Source organism: Lethenteron reissneri, chromosome 16, assembly GCF_015708825.2.
Source record: "Lethenteron reissneri isolate LAM-NWPU_2019-01 chromosome 16, ASM1570882v1, whole genome shotgun sequence".
Taxonomy (NCBI): Eukaryota; Metazoa; Chordata; class Hyperoartia; order Petromyzontiformes; family Petromyzontidae; genus Lethenteron; species Lethenteron reissneri.
Genome location: NC_083794.1, coordinates 4879930 through 4896498, shown reverse-complemented (window position 1 = coordinate 4896498; position 16569 = coordinate 4879930). Strand labels below are relative to the sequence as shown.

The 16569-nt window shown below is 42.5% G+C and overlaps 1 protein-coding gene across 2 annotated transcripts in view; it reads left to right on the top strand.

Moving 5' to 3' along the window:
* Positions 1–268: 268 nt before the first annotated feature.
* The window catches only part of LOC133342867 (relaxin receptor 1-like), a 310499-nt gene continuing 294198 nt past the window's right edge, over positions 269–16569 (top strand). For both annotated transcript variants that reach the window (XM_061552222.1, XM_061552221.1), the window contains exon 1: positions 269–573. In XM_061552222.1, the coding sequence (XP_061408206.1) occupies positions 531–573 (43 nt within the window). In that variant the 5' untranslated portion in view covers positions 269–530. The remainder of the gene's footprint in view (positions 574–16569) is intronic.

Here is a 16569-nt window from a genome sequence, read left to right as displayed (position 1 = left end):
TTCATGTCCCCCCGCAACACACACAGCCCCCCCCCATCACCCTCAGATGCTCTAGATGGTTTACCACCCACACCATTCAGACTCATTCTCCTGGCCCAATGAGACGCAAAGCACAAAGCCGGCTACACAAACTCTGGCTCTCAGAACCTGTCTCGGGACACAGCGTTGAAGCAGGCGTCGGCTGCTGCTGCTGCTGTGTCGCGACAAACAGTGGGACGCGACGAGAGGGCAAGAGTTTGTGTGTCCCCCTCCAGATGCCACCTCTCGCGTCCCATCTATCTCGAGTTTTTGTCGATGTAGTCGATGTAGTCGTGCGTTAAAAGCGAGAGTGCGATTATCTCCCCGCAGAATGAGACCTGCGCGCACTGTCGCTGCATTGAAGCACGCGCCTCGGTAGCTATCTTGCCTTGCGCGATTCTGGAGTGTGGCGACGGCGTTTGTTTAACCCCCTCCCACCCCAACTCTCTGTTCTTACACGCGTACACGGTAGATGTGTACACACAAGGGCAGTTGTACTCCAGACACTTCAAATGCTGCTTCTGCTTCATTTCGCAATGGGAGTACTGATATGCGGTGAGTAATCAATTATACTTCTGTATGCAGACACGAACACACGGACGCACGTGCACACGTGGACTAATCATGCGCGCACAAAGCACATGTATGTATGCGCGCACACGTGTAACATTTTGTACGTAAGCGACTGTCAGAAAGTTTTGAGAACAAGACCTCGGTAAAAGTGTCACGTTGGCGTAATATAGCTCCCTTTCTAAAGCTACTTTGATGTCATTATGTTGATCTGCGTAATTATATTCAACAAGAGATGGCAGTCATGAAGTATGATCATGGGAGTGTGTGATTTTAATTACATCCAATTTTCAACACTGTGTATCGCCCCTTTTGTATAGTAATTATGCACAATAAATACATGACTATCTTAGGTTCAATATCTGTGCGTTTGAAATATCTAGATTAGCATACTGTGCTTTAATATTACCATTTTTACTTGAATGTCTTATTTGTTCAACGTGATTGCGCGTTACAGAATCCGTGTTGAAGCGTAACCATTAGTGTGCTTTTCGGTAATAACTTGTCCACGCAATCATCCACTTCGATTCTGGCTCCACTCGAACATTTAGCAATAACGTGAAGTTATTATCAAAATCCCAAGCAGAATAATGAGTAAATGTTGGAAGGCAGCCCTTGGTAATCTCCACAAGATAATGACAAAAACAGTGTGAAATTATCCGTAATTGTGTTAGGCCACGAGGTAGCGTCTACGCCAACGTTGTCATTAACTTTCGATCAACCGAAGAGATTTGTCACGGTTTACAAGGATAGTATTTATACGCGCCACGTGTATTGTGAAATATTGTTCCAAATTAAACCAATTGTTTCTTTTTTTATATTGAAATACTTGCGGTCGGAAAGGGTTCAGTAGAGGTAAATTAACCGGTGGCGATTGCGTAGATATATATTGGACATGCCTGCCCAATAAACACTATGCGAGTAATTGGTGCTTGCCAGATCGTCGAGGGTTCTTCGTAGGTTACTAAGTCAGGGTATAAGAGCTGTTAATCTACTTAGTAATCTTCTTGTAAATTAAAGTGGGCGCTGTTCCATTCGTATACCTGTCGACCCCTTATCAGTGCCTACATTATTACAAACCAATTCAGACTTTATTGATCACCCCGTACCCTTATACATCTCAACGTTCATCCTACAGTTCCATCACAAGGGAGAAACTAAAAAAATATATACAAATTGCCAGGATTGAAACGGCTGTATGCCGTATGGACCTGAAAACTCAATTTCCTACAAGAATACGGGTAAACCGTATGGGTTAGGTGCTCCGGGTCTAATTTCTTTAGATTATTATAATTATGCGCAATGACAAACACTACATGTTATCAAGTAGTGATTGACGAAGGGCTGCTCAGTATAAAAAATAATCATCTTAAAAGCCATTACATAATTACACGTGTGTATGTCAGTGTTAATGTGGCTATATATTTTGGGCTATACGTATTGAATAGTTTGACTTCATACCTCATAAATATCAAGTGTTTATAAAGTGCACATTTATGTTAAATGCTTATTCAATTATATACAGGAAATCTATATGAGGGGATATAGCACTGAGCAACTGCACATGCAATATTATTCTATTTAATTGCAAGAACAATAAGAAATACCAGTGGTATCAAATCAATGTATAATGGAAGCACATGCTAGTTCCCATTGTTCACGAACATTGCAACGGTTGTGTTAATCGAGGTGTTTGCAGCTAATTTTAATTGCGGTAATTATCCACGCGAAGCGTGTTAAAGGGACAATGTACTTTTATCCCACAGTAACAATGACTTCGCGGTTCCATTTATGAAAATAATTGATTACGCGCGGTAATACGGCATTGTACGCTGGGTATATAGAACGATGCAGAGCATTCCATTCACGGTAAAAGGGATGTTAACCAGTTATGGACCAGCATGCATTCGTATAGGGTCGTTTAAAAAGAAACAATAGTCACGGAACAATGGGAGGCGATGCACGGGTTGTCAGGCTTTAGAGGAACAACGTAATTATCGTGCATTTTCCAAACACTCTGGGCACACTGTAATGATGACACTGTCAGAATTGGCTGTCGTCGATGCGGAGTCACTGTACTGAATGGAATAAGATAATGAATACGGTAAGCACACAATAAACGTAGCCACCTGTGCATTTTACATCCCTTGTCTATCGCTCTGGCCAACGGGGCTCGGCAACACAACAATGCAGAGATACTGAATATTATTAGGTCGACAGTGTCTCGTACATTAGACTGTGAGGCACATCATGACTGTATGTCTCCTGGTGTTACAGCTGCTGCGCCTGCTCTGTGTATAGTGATCCATATTCGCTTATTCACAACCCATTTGCTCAAGTGATCCTGGTTCACCTTCAGTAACTGCCCGTGGTATAATAATTCTCTGGTAGATATTTCCTTGGTGTCCCTCCATCGGATATCTTAAATTGTTGAGCAAAGTTGTTATGCCCGACTTTCATTTCGTTAATATGTATCGGTCATCAGCAAATCCGAGATAATTAATCTTCTCAATCCATATTTACTACTTAATTGCCACTTGGATTCCTGCAGTCACGAAAGCTTCAAATCCAGATTAATTGCTCCAGTTCAGTGCCTTAATATATTCCGAAAGAAACAATAGTGTATATTATTTTGAAGTGTTTCTTGGCATATTTGCGTGTACGCATGTACATGTAATAATAGTTATCCTATCCATATACTTTTTCCTGCTAAATTCAAGTGGAATTTCCACCTGGGCTCAGGTCTGAATAGAGAAAAGGAGCACTGGCCCAGTTAAGTTTAGTATAAAGACACCAAAAGTGAACTCGTACACATCATACAAAATAACCGCACATAAGATTAGAATAATCTAACTCAACTGAATCGTTGTAAAGATGTAGTGACGTTATTTCACGCGGACAAATTTTATTTTCCTCCCGTGTCACTTTTATTCGAACAGAACTTCTCGCGTTCAACACCACGTAACTCCGTCGCAACTCGCCCGCTTGCGCTGCTCGCCTGCTTCGTTCTCTCCCTGCCTCTTCACCGCTAGCCTGCCCCGCTCTCACCCCGTTAGCCTCTCCGCTGCTAGCCTGCTCTCTCATTCTGCTGGCCTATCTGCCACGCTCCGCTCGCTCTGCTCTCTCACTCTGCTAGCCTCTCACTACACTGGTAGCTTCTCTACCTCCACTGCTAGCCTTTCTACCCTCACCTCTCCAACCTCACCCTTGTTTCGGCCATCACCACTGGGGAGGATGAGGTGTGGAGAGCGGGGGCCCTGGACTTCCCTTCCGTTCGCTCCTCTCTTTGCTCCAACCAACAACTCCCCTCCTGCCTCACACGTTGTCCTATTAATCCTGCTCCTCCTTAAACGCCCTAATTAAGCTGGCGTCCTCCCGTCGCCCCTCGCACGTGGCGTCCGCTGCTATCGCCTCAATCTGCAGACTCCGAGACGCCTACACCGTGTCTGCATTTGCAGCCAGTCATTTACCGCTACGCATCTTAATTGGCCGTTTCTCTCTCTGGATTGTTCTCACACCGCACCTGTTTGTCCTGGCGTGAATTCACTATCCGCGGCTCACACGTGCATGCACACTGCTTGCAAAAACCCCACGCGCGTTACTCCTTCGACAGATATAAAAACATGACATTCAAATAAATATTGTTTATCTTATACACGGTGAAGCGATGGACCGTATTAAGAACATCATAACTTGGAGAACATTTAAAATGAACGTACAGATCCTAAACTCCTGTCGATTTAGATACAAAAAAAATCGAAAGGCAAACGACGTAGATTTTCAAACAAAATACTCTGAAAGCAAAGTTTGCGCACGTCGGGTAGAGGGTGAATGAACGGACGCGCGTTGTCGCACAAAAGAGCCCGACACAAATGAAGTGAATCGTGCGTCCTTATTATCGACATCAACACTCTCTCGAAGTGTCGAGGATTTCGGGACTTTGAGTGATTTGACCGCAGCCGCTGTACCTGAGGCCCGCGCGCGCGCTCTCTCTTCGCAAGGAGGCTTCCAAGTGCATAGTGGAAAATGGATTCGTGAGCGTACAAGGTGTGGTGCACGTAACCGCAAGTTATACGCAAGTGTCTTTTGTCACGACTGTAGTGTGATTGCAAAGAAGGTGCTGACGCGAGCGTGAAAATGTATATCATTGCAGTTCACGAGGAATATGCGAATGGCAAGGTCAAATGCAAATCTTTAGCTTTTTTGCACCGTCACGTGAATATGATACGCCTGCTCTGGAATGGTTAATGGGTATTACAAAGGGATCTGTGCACGCAACAATGCATATGCAATGTGTGCTCCAGGTATTATTTTAATATTACATATGCCCGCACGTATAAATAATGTTTATCCAATTTATTTTATGCGTTCACTTTACATGTGTTGCGTTATTATTGTATAACTATTACTTTATTTCCTTTCTTCATTGACCAAAAGAGACATGTACGCTCTTATTTTTAAAGCTGGAATAAGAGGTGGTTTTCCATAGTTGTTTCTACAAACGTTTGAAAGGTAATTTTCATCATTTACATATTTTTCGGTATTTTCATAATAAATTATCACAGCAGAAGCATTTGTAATATTTTAATTATTTAATGATTATATACACGTTCAGCGTGTTTCAGTAGTTTGACTGTCATCATAAGTAATGGATATTTTAGAGCAGAGAATGCACAAAAGATTAATATCTCTTTATTATAATCGTATTACATTTGGTGCTTGCGCTAATATTATACGCACGTACAAATGTTTCTGTATTTTCCTAGGCCACTCGACAAATAGTTTGGCCTCCCAGTGGATGTTCTTCTCGTTTAAAGTACATCAGAACAAAGTGCATTAATTCATGTATGTATTTATACTGTTTCATGCTGCTATGGATGTAGTTTTTTAAACACCTATAGTCTTTCTAACACATTCACCAGTAATCGTCATCTTTAGCCCATTCCTATATTTCAAAAATTAATAAAGAAGTCCCTTAAATAAAACAAACATGCTTTTGTTTATTCTTTAATAATTTAATGCATATAAATATAATTTAGCATGATTGTACTAGTGGTCAAAATGCAGAGTCATTATCTAACAATTGTTAGGTTCAGTTTGCATCCATACAGCCACAATTCCTTTGATAGCCCTATTCATATACACTTAAAATCCATTTCCTCTTTTTAAAAAAGTCACCCAAATTGCATCAGGCAATTTTTATCTTTTTCACACAATCTTTGCAACAATAATTGTGGAGAAATGAAAGTATACGCCAGTGCTCTCTCCTCTTTTATGACACCTTGTTGACTCCACGGCTGGGTGAATGGTGCCCAGGTTGTCGCGAGGGTGATAATGGGAAGCCCATTGTGACGGCTGTAATCACCGGCCCGCACTTACACCACCTCGCAACGCACGACCTCGACAACCGCGGAGCACTAAAGGACAAGTTGTTTGTGCGTACGTAGAATGATCGGTGAACGCCGCGGCGCTCTTCCAGTTGCTGGCCAGGTGAAATGCTGCGCACAATGTGGCGCAGAGCTGCAAATCAATGCATTCGTGTATCGCCCCTTTCCTGGTTAGAAATTAGAACCCACGGGCACACCCTGTACTTACTATCAAGATAAACAGCTCAAGTGATACACTATATATTATGTGGCGTTAAAAAGCATCCTGATATAACTCTTTGAACCATTAATCAAAATCAATTAGAATATATTCAGAGAGCCGCAAAAATGAATGCTTTGGGGGGTATTTTTCAATGACTACCTGCACTCATAGGGTGTGAATGCTATCAAACGACGCGAATAATGAGTGATGAATCTTGCAGTATATGAACCTGTCTCTTTAATAGAACAACACAATGAACGTACACATTTGTTCCTGCTTAGTCTAAACTCCTCTACCTTATAACAATCACAATATAATATGCTGGATCGACTCTTTGTAGTATAGCAATACATTACTGTGGGTTTTTTGCACACATCGTTGGTGTACGGTGCCTTTTTCTGGAAATTTTGTTGTCTTTTCTTGGATTTTCTGTTTGCATTTAGTCACATATTCACTTTAAGATGTTTTCTTGTTCATGTTTTTGTTTTTTGTTTGTTGCAGTTGCACCCGATTCAAGAGCCGAATGGCTCACAGGGCTATACCTAATAAATGAACTTGAACATGTAAATACAGATGTGTAAGATAGACGCACGATGGCAGTGTATATGAACTCAATATATAATGCAACACATCTAAAATATTTAAGATATACCATGTTAACATTGTGGTCGAGCACTCGGCTCGCAATTGGAGGGTTGCTCGTTCAGATTCCCAATCAGTGGTCGACACATCATCCCTTTTGGGTCAATAAAGTGAGTGCCACTTTTGTAGGAAATCAACAGTGTCTGTTCTATGGAAATCGTGGCCTCTGCCATATGACTATGGAATTATAACCACTGGCTCAGAGCTACCATTTAAAATTGGCAAGGAAAAAAACACCTTCACGTTTTTTTATTAGACAATAATGTCCTTTGTGTACTTTTGTGTACCTAGGAAAACATCAGCGAGTCACAAGAGATTCACCAGAGTCTCTCTCAGAGCCATCCACAGAGGGAACTTTCAGCCTCATTAAGTCTGCACCCTCATCCATTACTGCGGGGACTTCAAAAACATCCCGACAATTATTTTTGCAAAGGGAAGTTCAATGTGTGCCAACATCAGAGCCAAGCTTGCGTGGAAATTTAGCTGTGTTTGCTAGATGGGTCATTTCAGTAAAGTGAGGATCCAGCTGGAAAATGTGGCTCAACTTGCAATAGGAAAAATCACGAGTTCGAATCCCATTTTGGAGACAACTTAGCTGATCATCTCACCAGCGTCAATAAAAAAAGACTAAGACTTTGTAGGGAAGTCAACAGTGGTTCTAAGATGTCAATATGAGTTCATGCTCAAATGAGCATTGAGGTGATGCTCATCTCCTGTTTACAGCCCTGAGACAATGGTGTGTATTCTACATTCCTATGACAGGGACGTGCTTATCCACCGGACAATGACTCTTGACCTCTCCACGAAGAGGCACTTATTTTAATCACCCTCAAGGGATGATGGGCTCAGTCAATCCCCAACCAATGCGTGATTTGAACTATTGCAGCATTCCGATTGCGGGTCCCTTACTCTATTTCTGGGCCACCAGGCCGCCTAACGAACAACACGGGAATTTTTCATTTGAATCACCACTGGCTCAGTACCAACGGGAATGCACCCGATCGCATTTATATATCGGGAGATAAGCAGGTTTGAGCCTGGGTAGCACTCGGATGAGTGTCCACCGTGTGCGAGGCACAGGCTTGCTAATCATTGTGGGTAGTAGGGGGTCGAGCAGCAAAATCAGTTTCACCCCTTCCACCTTCACCGACTCACACGGGTGATGTATCGTCGAATACCTGACACGGCATACAAGGCATGGGGAGGCCCTCATCCAACTGTCTATTGACAAACACGGGCTGTGCATGTACACGCACTTGGGTGTCCCAGTGGCGAGGACGTTAACTGCTTCGCCTGGTATACAGGAGGTCGTGGGTTCGACCCTAGCACCTGTTTATTTGGAGTTTTTTGTGTTCTCCCCGTGATTGTGTGGATTTTTATCCAGGTTCTCCAGTTTTTTCCCCTTCACATTTATAAACGTGCGTTTAGAGTATTTGGCTGCTATAAATGTCCACATGATGAGCTACTTCATTGGGCTATAATTTGTGATAGCCAGGCCGCTTTTGAAAAATAACGATATGGTTCAGTTGGCCTTACCTGGCAAAACAATAAAAAATCGTTTTTATTTCTGTTAGTTTATGGGCCTGCAACAACGATGAGCGCCACCCCCCCCCCCCCCCCCCCCCCCCCAGTGATTGCGCAGGGAGACACCTTTGACTTTATTTGTGTAAAGTGAGCCACCGGGTATTCTTGAAAAGGAGCTCAACAGTGCTTCTCTGTATGCGAAATGATAAAATAAGTTAATACACTGCCCACACTCTTGGGGATCAATCACACAGGCTGGGCTTCCAGGTGTAACATTTCAGAGGCTTCAGGAATTCTATTTTTCCTTCAGCATTCATGTGGACCAAATTATTGGCGAGACACCGTGTTTATAATGTCAGTGCTCAACGTCAATTAAAAGAGCCCTTTGCTTGATATTTGTGCTTCCATTTGTGTTCCATTAAGTGTGTGTGATTTTAAGTGGCTCTCAGTCATATATTGTTACACTAATGCACGCACGAGCCTTGCAACTCAATTGGCAATGCACAATAGTTGATGTATATGGAGTTGTGTGCATGCTTTGCTTCCACTTAATTTAGATATTTGCACGCATGCCTTAATTGCTGGTGTGGTAAGGTTTAATACAGCACAGAAAGAAAGTAAACAAACATGCAATTTCCTTCGTTTATGTTCAAATCACACGTGCTCTCTGTGTATGAAATAAACCTGTCAGATATGGGAATTTAATAGCCATGGTATTTTTAAAAAAGTGAGTAAGGAAATTGTGTCAGTAATACGCTGCAGTATATGAATATCAGAATGTCCACCATCTGATGTGAAACAGAAACCTTTGAAAGACTTAGAAAGTAAGGAATCCTTTTATGGAAAATGAATTAAAATCAACTGCTTAAGATTTGTTTTCATGTAATTTAGTAGAAGTGCCTTCACATATATCGAATACAATGGGTAAAATGACACACATTTAAAGCATAAAGTATTTGGCAAGCATGCAAGCGCACAATATATTTTGTACATTACATTTTTTTACAAACTATCATGACCATACGGCAGTTTTTTTGGGGCATTTACAGATGAATGCAATAACGAGTGGCCATTGTATTAAAGAAAATACATACCATGTTCTAAAATTGATTAAAAATGTTCATGAATCAGATGCCAATTCTGAGATCTATAGTGGAGGATTATTCTCGAATCTAGAGTTTTATGACGTCAACACATTAAGCGACGATTTTTAAGACCGCATCGTAAATTCTGATTTGATTTTTTGATCTATCCATCGTCATCTCGGAGGTAATAAATAACGACATCACAAAAGTGCATATTCTTCTGCATATATGAAGTGGCCCTTTAGGTGGTGGTAAGGTGCTTGATAAATCTAAGATATTAACTGCCAGGTGTGGAGAAATATTCTCATAGGTTTAATGGCATGAACACATTGATAAATGATTGAAACATATTTCATATTAAATTACAATTTCATTTTTGATCCATTCACAGCCATCTCTCGGGGTATAATGAATTATTTCACAAAGTGCACGAAGCCAGCCGGGTTGTCCAGTGATAGAGCGACCGGCTTGCAATCACGCGTTTGCGAGGTTCAAATACTGCTTGAGGATTGTCTCATTATCCCTTCGAGGTTGATAAAAATGAGTACCCCTTTGTGGGAATGTCAACAGTGGTTGTCCTATGAGGAGACTTGCACCTGTCATAGGAATGCAGAATTTCCACCACTGGCTCTGGGTTGTAAACATGACACGAACACTGCTTCAGTACTCATTTTATTGGGAATTCACTGTGAACCTTTTGTCAGTGCATATCCTACTCCATATATTAGGGTGGTGGGTAAGTTGAGGCTTAAATTTAGTTAAATCTGTCCACGTTGGTGACATTGAAAATGTTTGCACTCAGCATACCACGTCTAGTATACCTCTTATTATGGCTGGAGCTGTCGTGTGGTGGGGGGGGGGGGGGGGGTGAGAGGTAGTGGAAGGTTGTACAAAAATAATTTAACATTGAAAGTAATATATACCACTAATTATTGTCAAATAAAATTCGAAATATCTTCCCGTAAAAATGGCTCAACGCTCATTTATGTTGGTGCATTTGAGACAGCATTTAAAGGTATACGTTCCCACGATCGAGGTCAGTTTATCTCGGGCAACCACTTCTCACAAAGTGGAACGTATTTTATTGATCCTGGGGCGAGGATGGGCTCAGCTGGTAACTGGAATTTTACTTTGCAAGCTTCGAATTCCGAGTCAAGTGCTCCAACCACAGTGTCACGCGGGCGGATGTGCCTTAATTTAACGTTCATCAATCAGCTCTAAGAATACATTAAACATAGCGGCTGCTCTGATATGTAATTAAAATCTTACCGCATACAATTTCACTTACAGTTGACATATATTGATTCAAAATGATCAAAACGAGTATAATTATTGGAAACATGCACTGCGTTTGCCTGTATCTTATTTAACATTGATTAACTTTAATTGTAACTGAATTGCATAATGTTAACTGTATTGGCAATGGAAACATGGCACGTGCGTTGAATTCTGTTGCCTTATATAATTATTATTCGTATAAACCCACACTGATCATCGTGGTCAAGTATGGTCAGACGACCCCTATAACTGATGCAGCATGGGGAAGTCTTTATTCAGCAGCGGGTTAACTAATGGTGGCAAATTATTCTTATTTATTCCTAAATATATTTACATTTTTAAGACACATACATTTCAGTCCATCGGGTTTTTGCCTTTCCAGACACCTTTTTTTCCAGCGGCATTCCAGAAAGGGAATAGTCCGACGAACCAAAACATATGGCACTTACTGTGTATGTAGAGACACAAAACGGAATTCTGTGTGTATATATGTATATGCTTCTACCCTTAATGCTCTATGAAAACACCAAATTAGTTTGTTCACAGATTGTATTCCTATAGATTAACTTGAAAAAAAACTGCACACAATATAAGGCAATACAATAAATAACCTGCCTGCTCAGCCCATCATCCCTCCAGTACCAATAATACAATAAATAGCACTTTTGACAAACAACAGCGATTGTCCCATTGCTAAACACCTCGTTCCCCTTGGGGGCAAGCGGACAATTTATCTAATTTATTTTATTTTATAGCTGTTCAATAACGAATGGATTTAAAGGTGGGTGACGTTTGGTCAGTGACATTTCGTGGCACGGCGTCTCGTTTATGAATCGCAGTTTGACTGACGGTGTGAGAACAAAATATGTTGGACTTAGCGTGAGCCTTGCGGTGTGTAGTTGTAAGAAAACTTTAAATAGAAGGTTGCTTTATCGCCAGCGATTAAGCCATATACATTTTTGTTGTTATTGTTGCTGTGTATAAACATTCAAATGTGTGGCGCCAGTCGTTCCGTAACATTTTGAGAGCACAACGGAGCATAAAACGATGCAGAGTATTTCCTTTCAGATTGGGAAGAGGGATTTTTTTTGGTGATCGCATTTTTTTGTATGCATTTTATTCAATAAATATTTTTTACGAGCCTTTTGCCTGTCCAGGGACGGGTGTATTGCAGTAAATCTGAAACGTGCAAGCGAAAAGCAAACCACGACATGATATTAATTGCATTAATGCGTGTGCAATTTGTAAGTCTGCGGTGACACAAACCTATTTCTTTTTAAGGTTATAATTCTTTGTTCATCATGACGTCCTTTTTACTTTGATGTCTTAATAGCGTTACGGAGACCGCATGACGTGAGAGTTCTGCCTTTGTAGTGAGGGTTGTAAGTTGACGCCGAGGAGGGGGAAGGAGGCACCTCGGCACTCCATGTGGAGTGACGTCTACCGTTAATTATTATGAATGGGGGGGGGGTGTCCATTTGGAGGACGTCACCTTATAATGATTATTAATGAGGGGGGCTGGTCGACGTGCAGTGACGTCAAGAGCGTTAAGGACGGACATTCCTGGATGATTATAGTAGGTATTCCAAGGTCGCTTGCCAAATAATTAATTATATTTCCTTTGATTTAATTCACATTTTGAAGTTCGTTATTTTTACTGCCGCGTATTATGATTGTTACACATTTGAAAGTAGTTACACAATATTCTTGTAAATTAAAAGACCATCATCATCATACTTAACCATTCTTGAGTCGTCATTGCATTCTTAATTGGTTTAAACTTTATTTTAATAAAAACTATATATTGTGGTCCTCTATGTGTATATATATATAGGTTTTAAGGAACATTCTTTAGCTCCCTGACACTAAATTAACGTCAACGTGAGACTAACTTACCTATTCAGAGTGTGACAGCCTCGCCAAAGGAACCAAGTCACATACAACTAATACATAAGTGAAGATATTAATTCACTTATAATGTTACTGTAAGGGGAGTGGAGTTGCATTGGTTAGCACACTGCTAGATATTAACTACCTCGCCTGGTATACAGGAGGGTGTAGGTTTGATCCCAACCCTGACGCTCGCTGTATATTTGGAGTTTGCATGTCTCTCTCTCTCTCTCGCCATGGTAGCATGGATTTTTTCCTCCGGCATTTCCCTCGACATTTAGAAACACGCATTTATAATATTTGGCTGCTGCTATAAATGCCCATATGATAAGCCAATTCGTTGATCAATTATTTGTGATAGCCAGGTCGCTTCTGAAAAATAAATATATCGCTCTGTGGGCCTTATCTGGTAAAGAAAATAGTAACATATAACCTGATTATTGGAGTTCTATTCCCAGCTAAGATTTGCATTATCGGTGAGGGATACCTAAACGAGTACTGGGCACCCTCCTTCATTATGTCACATTGATCGGTGTGGCGAGGTATAGTCAAACGACCTCAGGTCCACGCCATTATTTATAAAGAAGGAACTTTTGTAACCAATGGCGGAGCCAGGATTTTCAGGCAGGGGGGGGCAACCCCTTCAACAATGAAAAATGATAGGAGTTGTTCGTAAGTAAGGACTTGTCTCTTCTTCGTTCTTTCGGTAAAGTCACGTAGAAGGGAAGTAATAAAATAATAAAAATAAAACATAATAAAACAATTCTCACGACGTTTCGGCCACAACGCAAGCAGCCGTCCTCAGGTGAAAACCAGGTCCGTCGAGGCGACAGAGTCTGAATGAAACAGCACACGAGCTTGGAGCATATATATAAGCTGGGCGCATTGACAAAGGAATTTGCATATCAAAAGGAATTTAGCATATTTATGGGAAATGCAGGAATGTGATTAGTACTGCATATGCATGTGCATTATGCAGGATTAACAGCATCAAAGGGAGCTGCAGTTACTGCTGCTGCTGCAGTTTCTGCAGCAGCAGCAACTGCAGCAGCAGCAGTAACTGCAGCTCCCTTTGATGCTGTTAATCCTGCATAATGCACATGCATATGCAGTACTAATCACATTCCTGCATTTCCCATAAATATGCTAAATTCCTTTTGATATGCAAATTCCTTTGTCAATGCGCCCAGCTTATATATATGCTCCAAGCTCGTGTGCTGTTTCATTCAGACTCTGTCGCCTCGACGGACCTGGTTTTCACCTGAGGACGGCTGCTTGCGTTGTGGCCGAAACGTCGTGAGAATTGTTTTATTATGTTTTATTTTTATTATTTTATTACTTCCCTTCTACGTGACTTTACCGAAAGAACCAAGAAGATGAATCCCTGCAGTCACGAAAGCTTTAAATCGAAATTTAGACTTGTCTCTTGCTTTTTATTTGATGCGTGTGCGTCGATGGCGCAGCCATCGATCGAGGGTCAAATTAGAACCATGTATGATCGGTTTCGTGCTCGCTGAAGGTATGCCTTCACACAATTCTGTGAGTCACTTATAACTGCTTTGCGATTACTTATTGCCAATTATGGACTCAGACTATTGTCCTATCATCTCATAGAGTCCCTGTCACGTAATAATATGCTACACAGTGGCAGTGGGGGTCGCAAAATGCCGATTTATTACTAATAAACCCCAATGATCCGATCGAAATTAGGGATTTCGATCTGATCATTGGGGGGGCACGTGCCACCCTACTCCCCCACTGGCTCCGCCAGTGTTTGTAACAGAAGTAATATATATCGTGGGCATGCACATCATATGGCCAGTTTACTTCAATTCATGCTATCGGCATCACGGCGTGAGACACAGAATCCCTCTGGAAACCTTGCACAGTGGTGCATCTCGTTGCATTATAGAAAGGCTGTGGATTTTGATTTTTCAGAGGGTTTCTTCTGAAAATCGTTGGAAGTGGCATTTTTATCATTTACACGTGAGGGGGTCACACTTTCCTGTACACTTTGCCATCAGATTATCTGTCATATAATGGTCAAAACAACGTTTTAAATTCTCAGACATGGACTTGAGCCCAATTAATTGTAAAACCTGTGCAGTCGTTGGTGTTTTAGACTGAGATCATCATATCGCTACAATCATAATACTGCTACACCATACTGCTTACATCATACTGCTACATCATACATACATCATACATACATCATACATAATGCTACATCATACTTCTACATCATACATATGTAACGGGTTCCGGAGACACTTGTAGATGTAACTTCTTTATTACAATACAACACTCCAACAGTCCAACGCTCCAACAGTCCTGATACTCTGCTCCAGCTTAGGTACACAGCCTAGCTACACAGCCTAGATACTCTACTCTGGCTACGCTCCGGAACTCGCCCTCACAAGGTCGTAGCGTCGGGAGTTCCAGAGTCCCAGCACTGGCTCTCGCAGCATCCCAGGGTCTTCAGATGGCTGGTCGTGGGTCTTGGGTCTTGAGTTACAACTGGCCCCGATCGTCCAGGGAGCTCCGCTTATATGCCCAGTCCCCAACGAGGGGTGGGGCCGTGTGCGCCACCAGACATCCCACAGAGCACACACAGCCCCCCCCGTTGGCGGCGCCCAGAGGCTTAAGCGTCTGGACCTCCTGGGAACCCAGCGCCTGGCGCCCAGGGGATTACGCGTCTGGACCCACCTGGGAACCCAGAGCCTACAGCAGCCCCTCCCTTCTTATGTCACTACATTACCCTCCTCTATGTAGCCTCCAGCCATCCCGGCTGTCAATAATTAGAAAGTTTAAATTAACGAAAGGGAGAGAGAGAAGAAAAAAAAATACGCGAGCTTCAACAGGAAAAGAAAAGAGAACAAGAAAGCAACCATAAATACCCTAACCAACCTGTACAACTCTACACTATATACAAGCATCAATCAACAAAAAAGTGAAGCAATGACACGTGAACAAACGACCCGCGGCACACCTAGCCCTCCTCGGGATCCGCATAGAAAACGGGGAATTAACAACAACAAATATACAGATTCCGACGCGTTGGATGCACAACCAACACCGGTAATCGAACCGAAATCACATAATCACCGCATGGATGGCAGGGATCCACACCACCCTGCCAGCCTCCCATCCGTCAGGTGGAGAGAAGGCGAAGACCAACATGTCGAGCATCCCTCTACACGCACTTATCCGGACGTCTGTCTACGTCCCGGGTCGAGAAGTCGTACTTCAGGGCCGACCCATGTACTGGGCAAAGAAGTCGCACTTCAGGGCTGCTCCAGTATCTACATTTTAAAAATATATATATAAAATTTACATGACACAAACAAAATAAATCTGCCTGTTCCTGTCCATAAATGGTGGCCGCACGCATGAACCGCATCTCCAAAAGGCATCCCGTGCTTGCGTCCCAGCAGCCCTCAATGAGGACCACCACTCACATTACATGTCAACCGTTTGCACCCCCCGCCTTTCCAACGTGGCGTCTCCATCCTAAAACCGCGCACGTCGGCCATATCGGGGGGGACTTCAACCCAGTCTCTCTCCAAGACTCGCATCGCAGCATATAGCTGTACCGACCGATCTGAGACCCAACCTCTCTCCAAGACTCGCATCGCAGCATATAGCTGTACCGACCAATCTGAGACCCAACCTCTCTCCAAGACTCGCATCGCAGCATATAGCTGTACCGACCGATCTGAGACCCAACCTCTCTCCAAGACTCGCATCGCAGCATATAGCTGTACCGACCGATCTGAGACCCAATCTCTCTCCAAGACTCGCATCGCAGCATATAGCTGTACCGACCGATCTGAGACGACCCATTGTTCACTCCCTGCACAACATGCACCCTAACAACTGAGGGATACAGTCCCAACGTAACGGGACAACTACACCTGAACACCACGAATCTCCAGCCCACTGTTTCAACGCGCCTCGGAGTGTTTCAATCTCC